The 17528-nt window shown below is 54.4% G+C and overlaps 2 protein-coding genes and 1 pseudogene across 3 annotated transcripts; all 3 read right to left on the reverse strand.

Moving 5' to 3' along the window:
- Positions 1 to 1909: 1909 nt before the first annotated feature.
- LOC141935634 (protein phosphatase 1 regulatory subunit 3C-B-like) lies at positions 1910 to 3155 on the reverse strand (annotated as a pseudogene).
- On the reverse strand, positions 3023 to 9757 carry GINS4 (GINS complex subunit 4). Its single transcript, XM_074852046.1, has 8 exons — positions 9656 to 9757; positions 9378 to 9464; positions 8980 to 9093; positions 8433 to 8530; positions 8032 to 8120; positions 7566 to 7656; positions 7348 to 7454; positions 3023 to 3197 (listed from the first exon to the last, which is right to left on the reverse strand). Exons 1-7 carry the CDS (start codon positions 9755 to 9757, stop codon positions 7358 to 7360), a joined length of 678 nt encoding a protein of 225 aa, XP_074708147.1. The 3' UTR covers positions 3023 to 3197; positions 7348 to 7357.
- Positions 9758 to 10083: 326 nt separating this feature from the next.
- GOLGA7 (golgin A7) lies at positions 10084 to 16841 on the reverse strand. 2 transcript variants are annotated; one of them, XM_074852179.1, is made up of 5 exons: positions 16596 to 16841; positions 15133 to 15285; positions 14754 to 14855; positions 13955 to 14018; positions 10084 to 11374 (listed from the first exon to the last, which is right to left on the reverse strand). In XM_074852179.1, exons 1-4 carry the CDS (start codon positions 16704 to 16706, stop codon positions 13971 to 13973), a joined length of 414 nt encoding a protein of 137 aa, XP_074708280.1. In that variant the 5' UTR covers positions 16707 to 16841; the 3' UTR covers positions 10084 to 11374; positions 13955 to 13970. The 2 variants fall into 2 exon arrangements, with proteins under 2 accessions (XP_074708280.1, XP_074708279.1); XM_074852178.1 differs by having other exon boundaries at positions 10084 to 11377.
- Positions 16842 to 17528: the final 687 nt, after the last annotated feature.

Below are 17528 nucleotides of genomic sequence, written 5' to 3' on the forward strand. Positions count from 1 at the left end.
TGGGGCTGAGGTCACATCACTCAGAGCAGCTCCTGAGACACGGCAGACTCGGACGGGCACTCCAGCTACTGCCTGGCACTGTCACAGACTTGGGAATCCCTCCCCGCTGCCACCTGTCCTGTATTTTCATACCATCCACACCTCAGATTGAGCAGACTTGTCAAGAACCACGCCTAGAGCACAGGACGCTGCAATCAGGTCCCAAGTACCGGAAAGGAGCCAATGGAGAGACATAAAACCCGTCCTCATGACAAAGATGTGATCAGCTCTCTCATTTCAGAGGCATCCGAGAGCACTGAGCCAGCCAGGTACCCAGATTCCTGGGAGGGAATCACTTCCTCTGCTCTTGTACACAGCTCACCCCCTGGTCACACAGGGCAGCTTTACAAACAGTTCAGGACAGGAAGTTAGCCCAAGGGGAGAATTATCGCTGATGATTAGCCAAAGTGGAACTTGTTGGGGCACAGGGACCAGTCAAAGGTCAGACACCTGGCACTACAGCCCTTCCGGGGGAGGACACCCTCTGCAGCAGCGGCATGCACAAGCGAGGCCAGTTGGGGCTCATAAAAAGAGACGAGTCTGCCCCGGGGAGCCTTCCCTCCGGATATCACCTTCATCTGGCTGCGGAGTGTCGACCCGGGGACAGGATTTAACAGGGACCCACAAGCCCACAGGAGTAGAGGAGAGTCTGGGAAGATCCTCTTGCTCCCCCGTGCAGCGTGTTCCAGCTGCTGGCTTAGCTCTGCTACACCAGTGGTGCCAAGAGCACTGTAAGTGCTCCACAGGAACAGGCGCGTCCACACGAACCATGTCCTGGGAGAGGCAGCTCCGTGGCCGCACATGTCACTGCCCGCTGTGCCAGAGCTGTCACCCGTCAGAACCGGGACTGGTGCTGGCACACTGGTCGGACCGGCCACGCGAGCCGGCAGCCGCTGCCCTCAGAGGGGCTCCATTACCGCATCCTGCGCCCCGTCACCCCGCGTCAGGCCGCCTGCACGGCCGGCGCCCGCCTGCGACGAGCCCTGGGCCAGGGCAGGCAGCCCTGCCTGCCGGCTACAGCCCGCGGGGCTCACGGCAGGCCCGGAGCAGCAGCAGCGCCAGGCCGCCGGCGGGCACAGCGATCGCCGTCCCGCGCCGGCTGCCTCCGGGCTGCAGCGTCAGGTTCAGCACCCGGCGGCCGCGGGTGAACGGCGGGGGAGCGGGACGGCGCGGCCGGGGCTGGGCGCGGGGCGGCGGCCGCCGTCGTTTTCGGCTTTATTGACCGGGGCACGGCCCACGAGCGCAGCGAACCACGGCCGGGCCGGGGCTCGCCCCGGCGACCTTCGGCCTCGGCGAGGGCGCGCCAGGCCGCGGGTGCTCGGCGGGGGGGGACCCGCCCCGGAGGGCCGGGGGGTGCGGCCGGGCCGCGGCACCGGGGGGGAGGGGGGCGGGGACGTTGCGGCGCAGCCGCGCGGTGGGCCGGGCCGGGCCACATCCGGCACGGGGGGGGCGGAGGCGCTGCGGCGCGGCCCGCACCACCGCGGGGAGGCCGCGCTCCCTGAGGCGGACGCCGGTTAACGGTCCGCGACCGAGCCCTGCCCGGGCGCCCGACCTCACCGGGAGCAGCGCGGGGCGGCGGCCCGAGCGCCGGGGGGGAGGGGGAGGGAGCGGGGGGGGGGGGGGGTCGCCGGGCCCGGCCGGGCCGAACCGGGCCGGTCACGCACTCACCTGCCACCACTGCCGCCGGGCCCCGGCTCCGCCCCCGCCACGTGCCGTGCGCGCCCCCGCCCCGCGTGCGTGACGTCAGCGCGCCGCCCGCGGGGCCGCGCCCGCCGGCACGTACCGCCGGCAGAGGGCGCGCGCGGCCGCCCCGGCCCCACCCCCGGCGGCAGCGGAGGGACCGGCGGGGGGGGGACAGCGGAGGAACCACTCGCGAAGCGCCGTCACTTTATTAACTCCCCGTTACAGCACCCGAGCCCAGAGGCAGCCCCGCCCCCCCAGCAGCCCCCGCGCTGGGCCCTGCTCGGGACCGCGGGGCGGGGGGGGGGGCCGGCGGCCACTGCCGAGACCTTGGGGGTCGCCACGGGGGCGACCCCCGCCCCGGCAGCTCCACACGAAGCCCTTGGGCAGCACCGGGCCCCGCAGGGCCTCTGCCCCGGCTCTGCCCGCAGAACCCACAGGCAGGAGTTAGCGCAGCCCCAGCAGCAGCCAGGCCCGCGGAGGATGAACCGAGCAGCGCTGTCTGCAGCCGGCGCCTCCCCAGAGACCCCTCACGGCAGGACACGGAGGGACCGTCCCCCCTCTGCTCACTGCTCCCCTACAAATAAGGAGTCCCCGTGTCCAAGCAGCGCCAGCTCTGCAGGCGAGAAAGGACCAGGGTGGCAGCCCGAGAGGTGCCCAGGTGCTCCCGGGCCCCGCCTGGCACTCTTCCCAGCGCGGCAGGGAGGGCAGGTCGTGCCCGCGTGGCAGATTGTGTAGTTCCTCCCATGGTTGTTGTCCCAGTGGGTTTTCTGCCCGCACTGGAAGGAGATGCAAAACTCTGTGGCCCTGTGGGAGACGGATGGCTTGGGCAGGACGAGCTCGAAAGAGAAGACATCTGTGTCGGCCGAGCCGTACGTGCTACGCAGGTACTGGCAGGAGACGTCCCGGAAGCTCTTCCAGCCCTCGAAGGTGATGCAGACCATCACTTTCTTCTCGTACTCGATGTTTCTGACCCTCACTGTCCCCGACAGGGCACGGTCCTGGACCAGGCAGTTCTCCAGGCAGACAAGGTTGCTGTGCAGGCGGCTGCAGAAGGTCGCGTAGTCTGCAGAGGGCTGCAGGAAGTCCAGCATGTACCTGCACGCTGCCGGGCATGAGTCCCGCAGCCCAGGCTGGAGGCAGGCGAGGTCAGACAGGGCATGCCGCACGCCACAGAGGTCCTCCTCGATCTTTGAGAAGAAGCGGACAGCCGTCAGCGAGAGCCCCTTCGTGTCAGCGAACACAACTGTCGTCTTCTGGCCCTCGGAGCTCCTGGTGCTATCTCGCCGCTCGGGTTCTGCGCCCAGCTTCTGGTTGAGGCAGGACCGGAGGGGTTTGCGGCCCCGGCTGCCCCGCAGCTCCTCATAGGAGTCCAGCAGCTTGCGGAGGGGGGGCGAGTGGCTCAGGCAGAGCCGCACGGCCAGGTCCACGAGCATGGCTGGGGGGCGGTGGCCCGCGCGCTGTACACCTGGAAGAGCCTAGAGGCGAGGAGGGGGTCAGGTGGTGCGTCCCCGCTGCCGGGCCCCCCTCCCCTCCGCTCGCCGCGGCTCATCGCGTCCCGTCCGGGCCGGTGCCGGTGGCCCCGCGCCGTCAACGGGGCCGTGGGAGCGCCGGCGGCCGGCCCGCCCCGCGGCGGCAACAGCCAATCAGCGCCGGGGACGCGCCCCCGAGGGGCCAATAGGGGCTCAGGGCCGCCCCCGCGGGCGGAGCCACCGCCGGCCCGTCCGCTCCCGCCGCAGCCGGGCCCCCCGGGGCGAGGCCGTTAACGAGGCCCGGACCGGCCAAGCCCCGGGGGAAGGGGCAAGGACCGAGGCAGCCCGGCGAGCCGGTACCGGAGACCACCCTCCCTCTCCCGGGAACTCTTCTCCCAGCCGCGGCCTTCTCACCCCGGGCAGGGAGAAGGGAAGAGCCCAGGATCCTGCGCTGAGCTCAGCTCGGACGTGGGCTAACAGGCGGAGCAGCATGGAAAAACCTCCTAACGCCCGAAAAACGTGAGTGCTTTTAGAAGATAAACGTGTTCCTCTCGCGTTGCCTTTAGCGGTGGGAGGTTTGAAGTGTTTTTACACATCCCTTCTCAGATGTTTGCCCAAAAGATGCTCTTTCCAGGGTGTCCAAGCACAAAGAAAACCCCAGTCTCGGCTCATCCTCTACCAAAACTGAATGCAACTCCGTTACACCAGTTCCCTGCCCTGAAAAAGAAATTCACTCACCCCTGAGCAGGCAGGAGACACAGGGGTGTCCCTGACACCTCTATCCAGAACCACCTGTGCCGTTTAGCTCATGCGTGACTCCTCAACAGAATAGTGTCAGCTGGATCACTCACCCGCCCTGTTCCACCCGTTAATCTCCCAGCGCCTCCCAGGCATTTACGCTAAGCAGCCCTGACCCTTCCTGCTGACAGCACAGGTTTCTGCCAGCTCACAACACAACGTATTGGTATTTACACACGGCTTTCCACCCCCACCGTGTCCGAGTGTCCAGCATAACGCAGGACACCTCTCGCAGGAGACGGGAGCTGGAACCCAGAGTTTGGCTGGCAAAAATCTGCAGCTGGCAAAACCATCAGAAAAAGCAGCAAAAGAGTCAAAGCAGCACCATCCCCTAGACAGGCGTGTGGCACTCGTGTCCCTGCAGGCCAGACGCTCCTGCCCGGGGAGGAGCAGGACAGGGACCTTGTGGGTGAGCAGGAGCCCGATGCCCCCGAGCCGGGGTCAGCTCCTGGCCGGTCCTGCCCCCACTGCTGCAGCCACGGTGAGGCGAGTACTGGCTGTGTGGACAATTGCCCAGTCAAACTTAACAGTGCCAAGGTGAAAGTCTTCCAGAGGTGCTGCCTAGACATTCTCCAAGTAGCTCTTCCCCAGCACGCTTCTGCAGCAGCGAATTAATGACGACTTTGGCTGGGAGATCCAGTCACCTCTGAGAAGCTGCCCGGGCAGGGCACAATCCACAGCCCTTCCTGGGGGGCTGTACAGAGGTATCTGCTACTGATTCCTAAGGATTAAATCCAGCCTCCTCTTAAAGTCTGTACTTACAGAATCTTCTTTACCTAAAGGGATTCATTAGGAACACTATAAACCACACATGCAGAGCCACTCACGCTACAAGATGCAGTGTCACCGCTGCCTGGCAGAGGAAGGGGAGTGTCAGAGGAGCAGCAGGCTGTTCCTCACAGACCACCACGCAGGGAAAACCCTGCCCTGAAGAGCACGAGGCACCATCTGCCCACAACCAGACGGGCACCGAGCTGAGGTAGCACAGGACACCCTGGCTTCTCCAACTGGAAGAGGCACCAAGAACTGCCTGTCCCCCTTGCCCCAGCAGCTCTTCCAGAAGGGAGTTTGACAGTTTCTACCCTCAGAGCCGCAATCAGAAGCTGTACCAGAACCCCTCACTGTGGAGGGAGGGTCTGCAGATCATGAAGAGCAGAAAGCTGCTTTCTCCTCAGTCCATGATTACAGTCATTCTGTTTTAGTGAAACTGGCCGCCACTGGTCTTAGATAAGGCATCCCAGCAGCTACAGACTGAAGCTTTCCAGAAAATGCCCTGTGCATTTGTTCTATTGATCCAAGTCTCCCTTCACAGGGAGCTGGATGCTCTGCTGCAGAAATCAAATACAGAGCGCTGGCCAGGTAGGAAGCGCATGAGTTAACACACAAAGCCTAGAGGTGAGGCAAAACCAGGACTCCTGTTCTCATCCTGCAGCAAGAGAGGGTTCTGGGAAAGCTCTGCCAGCCTCACGCTCCATCTCTTCCTAAACAACATGAAGGCACCACAAGCCCCTACAAGCTTACAAAATCCCTCAGAGCTGCTCCACTGTGCTCAGGTGCTGATCCTGCAGACCATCCTGTACACGGGCCCTACCTGCTCTGGAGTACGCTGACAAGGCAGCCTTGACCCTGAGGATTAGCTGTGAGAGTGGTGCAATCTCCCCAACATCAGCCAGTCCAAAGCAGCAGGCTGGGAAAGGCTGGGAAAGGAGCAAGGCCTCTCACCAGCCCCGCTGATCTACATGCAGAACTTCAAGAGGTGAAACAGCAGCACTGAAACCCTCTGTGCAGGGTCTGCTCTGGTGCTGGCTTTACGCCAGGCCTGTGCATGTAGCAGAATCGCAAAGGGAAACACAAATTTTACATGGACAGTATAAAGCCCCCACGGCTCTGGCACAAACCCCCTGAGCATGAGCCAGTGGCTCTGGTTGAGAAGAGGTTTGTGACAAACCTGCAAATGCTGTCAGACATTGCCAAAGATCTGATGGCGATTGCACCATTTACAGTCTGATCAGAGAAAACTCAGCTGCCCGTGGCTCACGGAGGCACTCACTCCTTGGCCCAGGGCAAGAAACACCATCATCAGCACAGGGTCTAGGGAGCAATTCCAAATCCAGGCCTACTCTGAAGGCAAATCTCAGACACCTGTATGGCAAGGGTGGGTATTTTACAAGGATAGCACTATTATTGCCAAATGCCAGGAAAAAGCAGCGTAACTCTGCTCTGGCCGTAACTAGAAGAGGCTGTACCAACACAACAGGCCGCACAAAGCCCCTGCACCTGCCTCTCCAAAGGCAGAGCTTCCCGGGAAGGACAGGCTTGCTGTTTGGCACGTGTAACAGTGCTTCAAGGAAGGAACAAGAGGCAAGTAGGAACTCTGAATTCCTAAGCTCCTGGCCATATGCCAGTTGATACTGTCAGAAAGACAAAGGAACAAACTTGGTAAACTCTTCACCCTCCCTTCCCACTGCAGGTAACGAGCTGGTGCTAAGTACCCCACCGAGGACCCTATGGCTCTCCCATGACATTCCCTTTGCTCTGAGCTGCAGTCTCCATCTTAACGTGTTCGCAATCCTTCCTGCTCCTTCTGCAAGAACCAGGATTTGCTCTGCCAGCAAGTATCTTTATGTGTGGTGGTTTTTTTTTTGCTCAATGGATCACGTGGCAAAGATGGTGCAGAAGGTTCCCCCCCTCCCTGGTTCACCTCAGAGCAACTGGCCACTTGCACAACATCCAGCGTTCACAGACCCCATGAGGAGACCAAAGCTGATGGGGGAAGGTGTTTACAAAGCTGGATGCCACACCATTCGGTCAGTCAGTTTCCACCCAGTAACCTAATTTAAAGAACAGTGCTAAACTGGAATAGCTGCAGGATTAAAAAGAGCACCCTGCTATTTACAAAGGCTGTGTTGGCCTTTGAGAGCAGACACGCTCTGTCCACGTCCACTGTCAAACCAGCCCGGGCTCTGGAGAGGCAGCAGCTACACTCGTCCCTCCCTTAGGACTGTGGCAAGGCTGCTGCAATGCCTCTCTGGAGGGAGTGCTGCGACACAGCCTGCCCTCACTCGGGAGCACCAGCGAAGGGAGTCTGGCTGTATTCCAGGCACGTCGTAAGCAATCAGGAGTTTGATGAGCTGTGGGGGTAACGAGCGCCTCTGCATCAGCAGAGGGAAAGGTGTCCTGCCGGTTTATTCGCCTGCTTTTTGCCACAGGTACCCCTGCTGCTGCCCTGCCCAGCCACGCCACCTCCGGAGGGGACGCGGCCTGGTCCCATGCCGAGCTCTGCCGTGCCGCCCTGGCCCCGGGGCTGCCGCCGCCATCCCCCGGCGTCACCGAGGCCCTGCCCCTGCCCCACACTTACCGCTCACCCCTCAGATGAGCTGCACTGCTCCCGAGGCCACCAGCGGGGCGACGGTCTTGTAGCGGATCAGGTGCTGTGACCCCTCCTCCAGGTCGATGGTGTACTCTCTGCCAGAGACAGACGCCAAGTTCAGTCGCCTCTCCCATCTTGCTGTGAGCCACGAAGCTTTTGCGAAACTAAATTATTTATGTGCGCTGCATGGGGAAGCACCCGCCTACCTCTGCTCATCCGTCTCTGGCTCAACCAGGATGTTCTCCTGCCGCTCCAACACCCTCAAGAACACAAAGGAGTCCAGGTTGGGCCTCGGAACTGCAGAGAATGGATTCAGAGCACAAACTCAGCACTCGCCTCTGCTCCTCTGCAGGACAGTGAGCAAACAGAGCGGTACGAGGGGCAGCAAACCCATGGCCAGTAAAGGGAACGCCAGACACTTCTAATCAGACGTAGTGTGTGCTGCCTCAACACAAGGCAAGATTCGATGGCAGGGGTCAGCACGACCCTCTGGCAGCAGCACCAAGCCACGTACCACAGCAGAGCAGCATTGTGGCACTGTCATCATGTCACCTCCGCTTCTGCTGAGCACCCGCTGGAGGACTAGCCCTTAACATTTCACGCTTCCCAGTGCCTTCCCCACACCCCTGCAGCTAGAATTTTCAGGTCAGGCTGGAGTCTGGATGTACTCACCTGATTTTAGGAGAGACACTTTCTGCAGGTTGGGCGGCATGTGTTTTAGGGCCACGTTTTTCAGATAAATCTCTGTGTTTGCCATGTACCTGGAACAAATCATTAAGCATTTACTGGTTTAATCAAATAGAGATTTGCAGGGAGAGTACTGACTCAAAACACCAGCAAGTGGCACCTCCTTGTCCCACAGGCATGGCCAGAGACAAACCTAATGGCTCAAAGTTACCAATGTTATTTTATTTCAGCTCTTTCCTTGTCCATAAGGAAACCTCCTAGTAAAACCTGTGATTCTTACTGCAAACTTGTCCAAGGTTAACAGTCTCGAGAACTGTTCAACATAACACACAGGTGAGTTCTAACACCTATAAAAAGGGAGGAAGATGCATCCAAAACATACTCACTCTTTAGCAAAAGCAAACTCCTCTGGCGATAGAATGGAAGGCTCCCCTTCGGCTCGAGATTTCTCCTTCTCCAGGACATGGGGGAAAAACTTCTCTATCTGATATTGGAACAAAATCCCACAGACTGAAGCAGATCTGTCCCAGTTCAGTGCCTACAATCCCCACTCCCCAGAGGCTTCCCCTGCAAGCAGCAGTCCGCTGCTGTAGAGGTGTACACAGCAGCCGCAGGCCTGCCCGAACACCCGCTCCTGGAGTGACAGCAGGACGGTCAGCTGGGGTCCACAGGCTGCACGACCAGATGTGTACGTGACAGGACCCAGGCAAAACATGCAAGTGTTCAATTGTGCCACCCTGGGCTTTGATGAGGTAAGAAAACACAGCAATGCTGTGATCCCCGTACCCAAGGAATGAATTCCTTTGGGTTGCACTTCAGAGGACACAGACAGAGCACGCTTTAAGTGCCTTGCTGAAGCAGGAGGCCTTACAGGGGTAAAAATCACTCCTGAAGTCACCTTTTTTATCCTCTGGGCAGCACAGCAAGTATTACCTTCACAAGCCTACACCGCAAGTAGCTGCTGAGCACATAACGGATCCTTTCAATCTCCATGCGGTGAATGCTGACCTTCAAGTCCCCTCTCTTTGCCCGTTTCAGGTTTGCCTCCTGCAAGGAAAAGCAAGGGGAAATTAAATGGCTGAAATGTCAAACAAGAAACAGAGAGGAAAATGGATTTTGTACATAGGGTCCACAAAACCAGATTACAGCTGCTTTTGGTGACACAAAGCACACTATTTCCTTGTATCTCCCAGTGCCCGCTGCAAGACACGCTCAGAGAAGGTGCTCAGAGCAGCCTTATCTCAGGGACAGCCATCCCAGGGGGACCCAAGCAGGTACCTGACAGGCCAGGCAGCCAGGGCCTGCCCATACCTTCGGCCAGCAGCACCTACCATGTGGTCCAGCTGCTCCACAACACACTCAATGATCTCGGGTTTGCTCTCCAGCAGCTCTGGAGCAAACTTCTCATTCAGCCAAGCCTGGAAGAAGGCACGCTGTAAGTGGAAGCGAGGAATGCGCCTCCCAGAGAGGCCAGAAACTCATCCTTGCCCCCTCACCCGGCGAGCCCGGCCCGCAGCCGCCCCCCATCTCCCCCCGAGCCCAGGTTTCAGTCACCCCCCCGCTCTCCCCAGGGGCCCGGCCCGCAGCCGCTCTCCCCCGCCCACACCACCTGCTCCAGGCTGCGGATGAGCTGCGCCGGGGTAAGCACCAGCTCCTCGCTGCCCCCGTCCGAGTCCCCCTCCGGCCCCTCGCCGCCCGCCGCCGCCGCCATCCCGCCCCTCTCCCGCCAACCGCTGCGGCCTCCGCGCATGCGCAGCCCCCGCCCCGCGCAGGCGCCCGGCGGGGCCCGGCTCCGCCCCCCGCGCCCAAGATGGCGGCGCAGCCCTGAGGGGGCGGCGGAGCTGCTGTGGGCGGGAGCCGGGAACGGCCCCGGGAAAATAAAGCTGCATTAAACGTGGACAAAACGGGTGCGGCGCGGGGACTGATCCCGAAGCGACGCCAGGTCTGTTCACAACAGGAACCTGCTGCTGCAGCAGTGAAAACCTCACCCAGAGTGCTCCCTCGGGCAGGGCAGCGCTATCAAATAGGACACAGACACAGTTTAAGAAAAAATTTACTAATCCATTAGTACTTCTGCCAATATTGCAACAGATGTGAAAGGCAAACACTGTTACAGTTTAGAAAAAACAAGTTTTATACAATTAAAATATTAAACAAATCTCAAAAAAAAAAAAATCAGTGGCTGAGTAATAAGCCTGGAATTTCACATCCAGTATTAGCACCTACAGTACCACCAAAAGCCAAAACACTCGATCCATTCTGCATAAGTCTTCTCCTCTAAATTCTTGAATTCCTTCTACAACTGGACAATGACGCTCACAACCTAAACCAGGACATCCTTGCTTTGATAAGGGAAAAGGATAAGAGAAAAATATTAAGCCAGCTTGGTTTGTAGGAATTTTACTTTTGCAGGTATTGCTGAGGAATGTTGATGCGTGGGGGATACTAAATAATGCACAGTTCTACTTTTCAATAGTGTGCCAGCAGATAGAATTAAGAAACCATCTTACACAACATCTAACAGTTTGTCAAATCAATGTTCTCCTATAAATTATATATAATAAATCCATAAAGAAACAGTTTTACACTTCACATATTAATCAGAGAAGGGTAGGAGTTGTTACGTTTATTGGTTCAGCATCCATTTCATTGTACTTACTGTTTTATGAATGAATAGACTCCCCTCTTCTGGTGAGCATTGACAGATGCAATAACAGCACAGATACAGTAGTAGAAAAAACACCAGTATTAAAGTCCGACTATTCCTCCCCCTTCTAGGAACAACCAAAACATTAAAACAAACAACACTTTGCCATCTGGTTTTCCACAAGAATCAGCACAGGAAACGTAAAATGCTCGTTGCCTTGAGTCACTTCTTGCCAGGCAGAGGCACTGTGTATCCTCTCACTCCAATACTGAACTGGAGGGAAGGCCTTGCTTCTGGAAAATTCCCAACTCTGACTTGAAGCTTTCCAAAGCCCGATTGATGTACAGAAGGGTTTAAGAACTAGGGAGGAAGAGCACTGCACTTATGTGACTAAAACTAGACTTCTGTTGGGCTAAGTGCCCCGTTTCTTTCAGAAGAGTACGTAGCTTTACCACTTCTGCTTTTTCTTGAAAAAAGAAAACCAAAACTAAAAAGTGATCTCATTGCTTAAAAGTTTGCCACAAAATGGATGCTGACCAGCTAGGTCACCCCATGTGGAGCAGTTTTAGGAAGTTAGTCCTTGTAGTAGATGGCACTGTGGATCTGGCAGCAGAGAAAGGAATGATGCTCTAAAGTAGGAGGTAGGGGAACTTTGATACAGCAAGTCCACTGTCGAGCTATCTGCTAGAAAAGAAGTTTCATATTATTAGAAGCGATTACTAAATAAAACCAACCAAACCCTACACAAACCTTCACATAGCTATATCCTGTTATCTTAGGAGGTATGTAGCAGGAACAGTCAGGTTACCACGTGCTGTGGTCAGAGTAGCAGGAACAGAAGCCAACACTCTGGATTTCACTTGTCTAACAGGAAATAAAGACCTTCATTACTTACTTTCTGCATAACAAACATAAATATTTCCCATCTCTTTTCTGCACACATTGCCAACAACCCAGTCTTAGACTACCATCCCAGGATCTGCAGAGTACCTAAGACAAGGGAGCCAGTTCAAAATTGAGGTTTCAAAAGCAAAGCTTGATGAAAGTTCAATAGGTCCAGTGACAGTAATTTTGCAGTTCTATACTGCACGCAATTAGCACGATCCTTTATTTTAGCCTCTCTCAAGTACACCAAGCACTCTTTTCACTTTGTGACCCTGCCACACAGTATCATGAAAACTAAGTGCCTTTCAGCAACTTTTTCCAGTTAAAGCTACCAAAGCCAGACATTGCTGGCCACTCTTAACTGAAAGCATCACAGGTAAAGATACCAAAGTGAGAACTGCAACAGCATCCAGCTGAAAAACTGCAGTAAAAGGTTTCTGTATGCTAAAACATTCGGGGACAGAGCCATGCAAAGATTTTTCCACTTAAAACTTTTGGGTAGGGTAAGATCTCAAATACAGTAGCAGATCTCAGAGTTCCTCTGAATTTTCACGGATGTTGCAGAGACCATTAGGAGTCCTTAGACAACACCACCTAATCCTAGTCAGAGTCATATTCTCTACCGCTATAGAGGATAGAAAGACAGCCCACGTTTTGTAGAGCCCATGCAGGCCGCGTTCACGAATGGATCATCTAGGACAGTGCGCAGGCTCCAAATGACTAGGACAGGATGAATACCTAATAAAGCTCCAGTTCCAGATCAGGCTTACTTGGGTACTCATGCTGCTTTCAAAACAGCTATTTACTGACCACAGATATTTTCAACTCATCAAACTATCCAGAACTTCATGATACAAGTCTTTCTTCATTTTAGAAATTTCAGTTTTTTGAACACTGACAGAACTAGCTTTTATGTAATTGCTCAAAATCCACATCACCTAGGAAAACATTCTGCAATAATTGCTGTGAAATGAGTCACGACAAGTGGCTTGTGCCAAACATAAGCAGATGCAGTTGATAAGACACAAACTTATTCCAATAGCAGAACACCAGTGCCATGCAACACAACAGAATCCCAAGTGGTAATAACCAGATAAAGAAGGATATTTTGAGACAGAATTGGCATCTACAAGAGATGCCAAGTTACAAGCCAGGCTGGTTTAGAAACAGGTATGCATCAGCAAGAATCTTCACCATTTTGCTTTACCGGTACTTCTTGTCATTGTTTGCTCCAGCTTGTAGTAGATTAATCTGGTTTATATGCACTGTAAATATGGGTCAATCATAAGCAGACTACCAAAAGAGAAATCCTAGAGACATGAGGCAGAGGCAGGTTAGAAAAAGTACTGAAAGAATTTAGTAATACTACCAAGTATAGTAACTTGCACTCTCCCTTTAGGCTGTGTAAGATTTGACTCTTAGAATATGCCATATTCTAAGATTCAGGACAGCAGGTAAGATATTCTGTATGGATACAGTATCTTATCAAATGTTTCTGAGCAGAAGGGGTTTGGAAGTATCCCACCACTGGGCACATGAAACCAAAGTGTCACCCCAGGCAACACTAGCTCACTGTTCAGGCCCTTCTGGAACAGAAGAGCTGTCGTTCAACAGGATATAGAAGTGAATCTCCTATATACTTAGAACCAAGAAGGTAAAATGTCATTACTCACATCAATTTGTTCAGGATTCTGGGGCTAATAATATTGACTTCTGGGCAAAATAAAAGGGGATCCTTAACATCTGTGGTTATGACCTTGATTTCACAAGTGCTTGAAATGCAGAAGCTTTTAAAATAGACCCTGATCTGAGGTACCACAGAAAACGTTTGAAAGGAAAAGCTGTCTCCTTCACAGCAGTATTGGAAGAGCAGGTGCAAGTATAGCACCATTAGTGATTTTTCTTGAATATTTCTCACATACTATTACTATGAAAACTGTCTGGAAATCCAAAATAAGCATTTAAATAGTGACTTTTTTTACACCGAGATTTAAGGGTTAGTCTTAAGTTTGTCTGCTCAGAACATTACGACAGAAAGGCCTTACAAGAATAATTTAAAAAAAAGGATTTTTTTATCTACAGAACAGAGAACAATTTTGGACACAATACAGCACAAATTAGGTTTATGCATATTTACACAATCAAGACCTGAATTTCTCTAAGGTAAATCTGGTATCTGATCTCTGTTCACATTCAGTGGTGTAATGCCAAGTATTGATAGCTCTACTTAGAAAAACTAGTCCACACAAGATTTATGTGAACAGCCTTTGATTACATACAGTGGTGGGACAAATACTCTGTCTCAGTATGACAGAATCCACCTCTCTGAGCACAGAAAACAGGTTGAGATTGATCCAGTATAAGGTTAACATGTACCTGAGACTCCACAGTTTTATCTTCCACTGGTCATACCTCTGTCTTCATAAATGGTAATTTCAATCTGCACAGAAAAGCTGTTAGGGAAACATACTATAAAATGATTATGAAAACACACACCAAAAAAAGGCAGAAAAAGATTCAGATATTAGAACCTTCAATCTTTCTGCCTCCATATCTGCTGTTTGAAGGCGGTTGCAGAGCTACAAAGCAAACAGAACAGTACGAGATGGATGAGATCAGTGTCCAGCCCAGGACTGTTCCGACAAGACCTCAAGATGCTGTGCATGGAGGCTCTGCAAGCCTTCCGCCTTCTGCCATACTTCAGGAAAGGCTGTGCACTAGACAAAGGTAACGCTTCTACAGTTCAGCTATAAGTCACTAACCAAACTGAAAATGCTTTTACTCAAGTTGAATGTTTTTTTTTCCCAGGAAGTGTATGCACAGAAAAATGCGGAAAACATATTGAGAATGACGAAGTCATGCAGGTGACAGCTATAAGCTATTTAGACAAATACACAGATAACCCAGCTGCAAGGAATTAGCCTCAGCATGCATTTAATTGGCATTCTGTGTTTCAGGTTGCTTCAGTTTCAATATTCTTAAAAAATGATACACATTACTCATTCTACCCCTAGATTTGCTGTGCAAATGTTTGTGAACAGTACACAACAAAGAGTAACACGACTAATCACATATTCTGCTGCATCACAGATCAAGCATGGCCAGAGGGTGCCACACTGAGACAGCATCACGGATGGACAAACCAGGAGACAATCAGAAAAACACAGAAGGATACAACTCTTAGTCCTCTTTCAATGGGGTCTGTCAGAAGGAGGCCCTGAGGAGCATAGATCTTCTCATTCTGTTCCTGAATGAACTTGGCAATTTTCTTTAGAACCTGGTAATAGAACAGCACAGAAGTCACGGTTCCTGCATCAGGTTTCCCTACGTTAGAGTCTGAGCTCCAGCAATATCACAGGTATAGCAGTGGTGGGAGAACCTAGCCCACAACTAGAGACAGAACTTGTGCGATTCCTCTGAAGCACACGATCATTACGTTACTCAGATTGACTAATATGGTGCAAGTCACAGAAAACCTACCAAGAGATAAGTCTTTGATTGAAGTCTGAGGCCTACTGCCCCCCCAAGTAACAAGATAAACAAAAGAAGCGCACCTTTTCGTAATGTGTTTCCATGCATAAGAAGATGGTGTAGGCAGTCAGACAGGCGAGACACCCTTCAAGGTAAGATTGGCCCCCGAGTTTTTCAGCTTCCGCGTAGAGGTTATTCAGTGTTCGGACAGTCTCTTCAAACTGCTGCCTATCAATCTGCAAGAGAAGTCAAGTTCAGTTGTCATGCCCTGCACACTTCAGAGCTCACCCATATCTTCAGACATCTACCTTCATTTATGGCTTATTTGCACGTCCACACTGTGCAGCCACTGTGTTCAGAGCCAAAGTCTGATGGACGCTTTGAGTTACAGACCTGTAGTTCTTTGTTAAATATCTGCCAAGTGATTAGATCGGGTCTGAATTGCAACACAATGTGAACACAAACCAGTTAAGAGTAACATAACTAAACCAATGTGCAATCCAATTGGAAAAAAAAAAAAAAAGGCTTAATTCACATGCAAAGAGATCTACTGGATTAAAAAGAGCAGGTAGGGAGTGGATTGACAGAGCTAACTTAGTATCAGTAATGCCTTGCCACTGTTGCAGTGCTGGTCAAACAAGCTCTCAAGAACACAAAACAAAACAAAGAAATGAGGAAGAGAAGAGAAGTGCAGTGAGGAAGAGAAGGCATTAGCAAGGAGTGTTTGTTTTGCTGAAACAAGTTGAAGATATTACATCTGCCAGCATTAACAAAATGAAAGTACTTGAGACAGTACTTGTGAGGCTACTGAACAGGCTCAGTAGAACTGGCTGGACTCCGCAAGAGAGGACAGTGTTAGTGCACAGCAGCACAACAATGCATGCTTTATTCTCACAGACATAATGAACTCATTCTACTTTACTGCTACAGAAGACAGCTGCCTTCCTCAGGATTAAAGGAAGCACAAAACACCAGCGTTTCATAAACAGCAGAGAGAGGAGTTTTTATTCTTGTGGCTTTTCACTGCAAATTAGAACTATTTGCTTACCACAATTGATCAAAATGCTTTTTGGACAAGAAACAACGCTTTTATGGAAAAAAAAAAAAACCAATATTCAAAGCAGCATATGCCTTTGAACTTTGAAATCATGCCTCTCTCACACTACGCAAAGGGCTGTAACAAGAAGAGATAACAAAGCGCTGGCTGCCTTAAAGACAGATATGAGACCTTAGCACGGCACCCCAGGGGTGCGCCGGAGGGAGAACTGCTCCCAGGACAGGGACACGGGGGAGAGACCCCACCTCCCTCCTACCCCTGAGGACCGGCCCTCGCTCCGGGAAAGGCGGTTTGTGCCAGGGACCTACCACGGGCTCCGGAAAGACGGAGAACGGGCTCGCGGCCACGCGAGTCTGCCAGGTCACCCGTGAACGCCACCCAGGCGCCAGCCGGTCCCTGTCCGCACGCCCTTACACCCGCGGCGGGGCGGGCGGCGGGGGCCGGCCCCGAGCCGCCCGGAGGGCTGGGAGCGGGCCCGCCTCGCCTTACCCTGTTCTCCAGCTCGGCCGGGAACTTGCTCTGGAACTGGCACCGCGTCCCGCCGCTGTAGTCGCGCTGGATGAACACCTTGCCCGACACAGGCGCCTGCTGCGGCCTCATCGCGCCGCCGCCTCTCGCGGCCACCGCCGCCTCCTCCCGCTCTGCTCCGCCGGGCGCCGCCGCTCACTTACAGCTGTCGCAAAAGCGTCGGGACGACTCCGGGCTCGGGAAAGGGCGGAAGTGCCGTCCAGCGCAAGCGCCGCCGCCTCGCCGGGAGCGACAGTGCGCAGGCGCAGCGCCGCAAGGCAGCGGCGCGCAGCGTCTGCGCATGCGCGAGCGCCGCCCGCGTCCCATTGGCTGCGTGGTCCGCCCGTCGCGGGCGCGGTTACCCCACCGCGGGACGCGCCCCGCCCCCCCCGAGCACATGGTACCGCCCTGACCCCCGCCCGCAGCCATGGCGCGGCCCGGCCCGGCCCCGCCCGGCCCGCTGCTCCCCGCGGCTCCTCTCTGCTCCCCGCGGCGCGGGGGGGCCCGGACGGGCCGATCCCGGGGGGGGCGGGCGGCTGCCGGGCTCTCCCCGCGCTTCTGCCGGCCCCACCGCCTCCACCGACGCTCGTCTGGGGGTCCCGGGCCCGGCGCTCCGCTGGCCCCGTGGCCTCCCCGTGCTGCCCGTGGCGGCGGCCGCGGCGGGCCGAGCCGCAGGAAGGTGGCACTCGGGCTGGCGTCGGCTGCGGGACGCTCGCTCCTCGGCCTTTCCTGCCCCAGGTGTTAATTTCACGATGTTTTCTTAGGAATTTGATCCAGCGGGAACAGAGCGGCGTTTGTGGCAGCTTTATTCCGAGCTGGTTTTGCTGATAAACATGCGATCGCTTCCAGGCCCGTTAGCCTTTGACCCCGGCAGTCCTGCTTCTGCGAGGCATAAGCAAGGTCAAAGGTCATTTA

This window comes from Strix uralensis, chromosome 28 (genome assembly GCF_047716275.1).
Source record: "Strix uralensis isolate ZFMK-TIS-50842 chromosome 28, bStrUra1, whole genome shotgun sequence".
In the NCBI taxonomy this organism is placed as follows: domain Eukaryota; kingdom Metazoa; phylum Chordata; class Aves; order Strigiformes; family Strigidae; genus Strix; species Strix uralensis.

What these genes read in the sequence shown, in the direction of transcription:
- GINS4 (XM_074852046.1), bottom strand. Translation starts at nt 9,757, where the DNA reads ATGGCGGCGGCGGCGGGCGGCGAGGGGCCGGAGGGGGACTCGGACGGG. An exon ending in TCATCCGCAGCCTGGAGCAG is followed by an intron (nt 9,465 to 9,655) that starts GTGGTGTGGGCG and finishes GCCTTCTTCCAG; the next exon opens with GCTTGGCTGAATGAGAAGTT. An exon ending in AGTGTCTCTCCTAAAATCAG is followed by an intron (nt 7,657 to 8,031) that starts GTGAGTACATCC and finishes CATTCTCTGCAG; the next exon opens with TTCCGAGGCCCAACCTGGAC.
- GOLGA7 (XM_074852179.1), bottom strand. Translation starts at nt 16,706, where the DNA reads ATGAGGCCGCAGCAGGCGCCTGTGTCGGGCAAGGTGTTCATCCAGCGC. An exon ending in CGGCCGAGCTGGAGAACAGG is followed by an intron (nt 15,286 to 16,595) that starts GTAAGGCGAGGC and finishes CTTCTCTTGCAG; the next exon opens with ATTGATAGGCAGCAGTTTGA. An exon ending in TGGAAACACATTACGAAAAG is followed by an intron (nt 14,856 to 15,132) that starts GTGCGCTTCTTT and finishes TTCTATTACCAG; the next exon opens with GTTCTAAAGAAAATTGCCAA.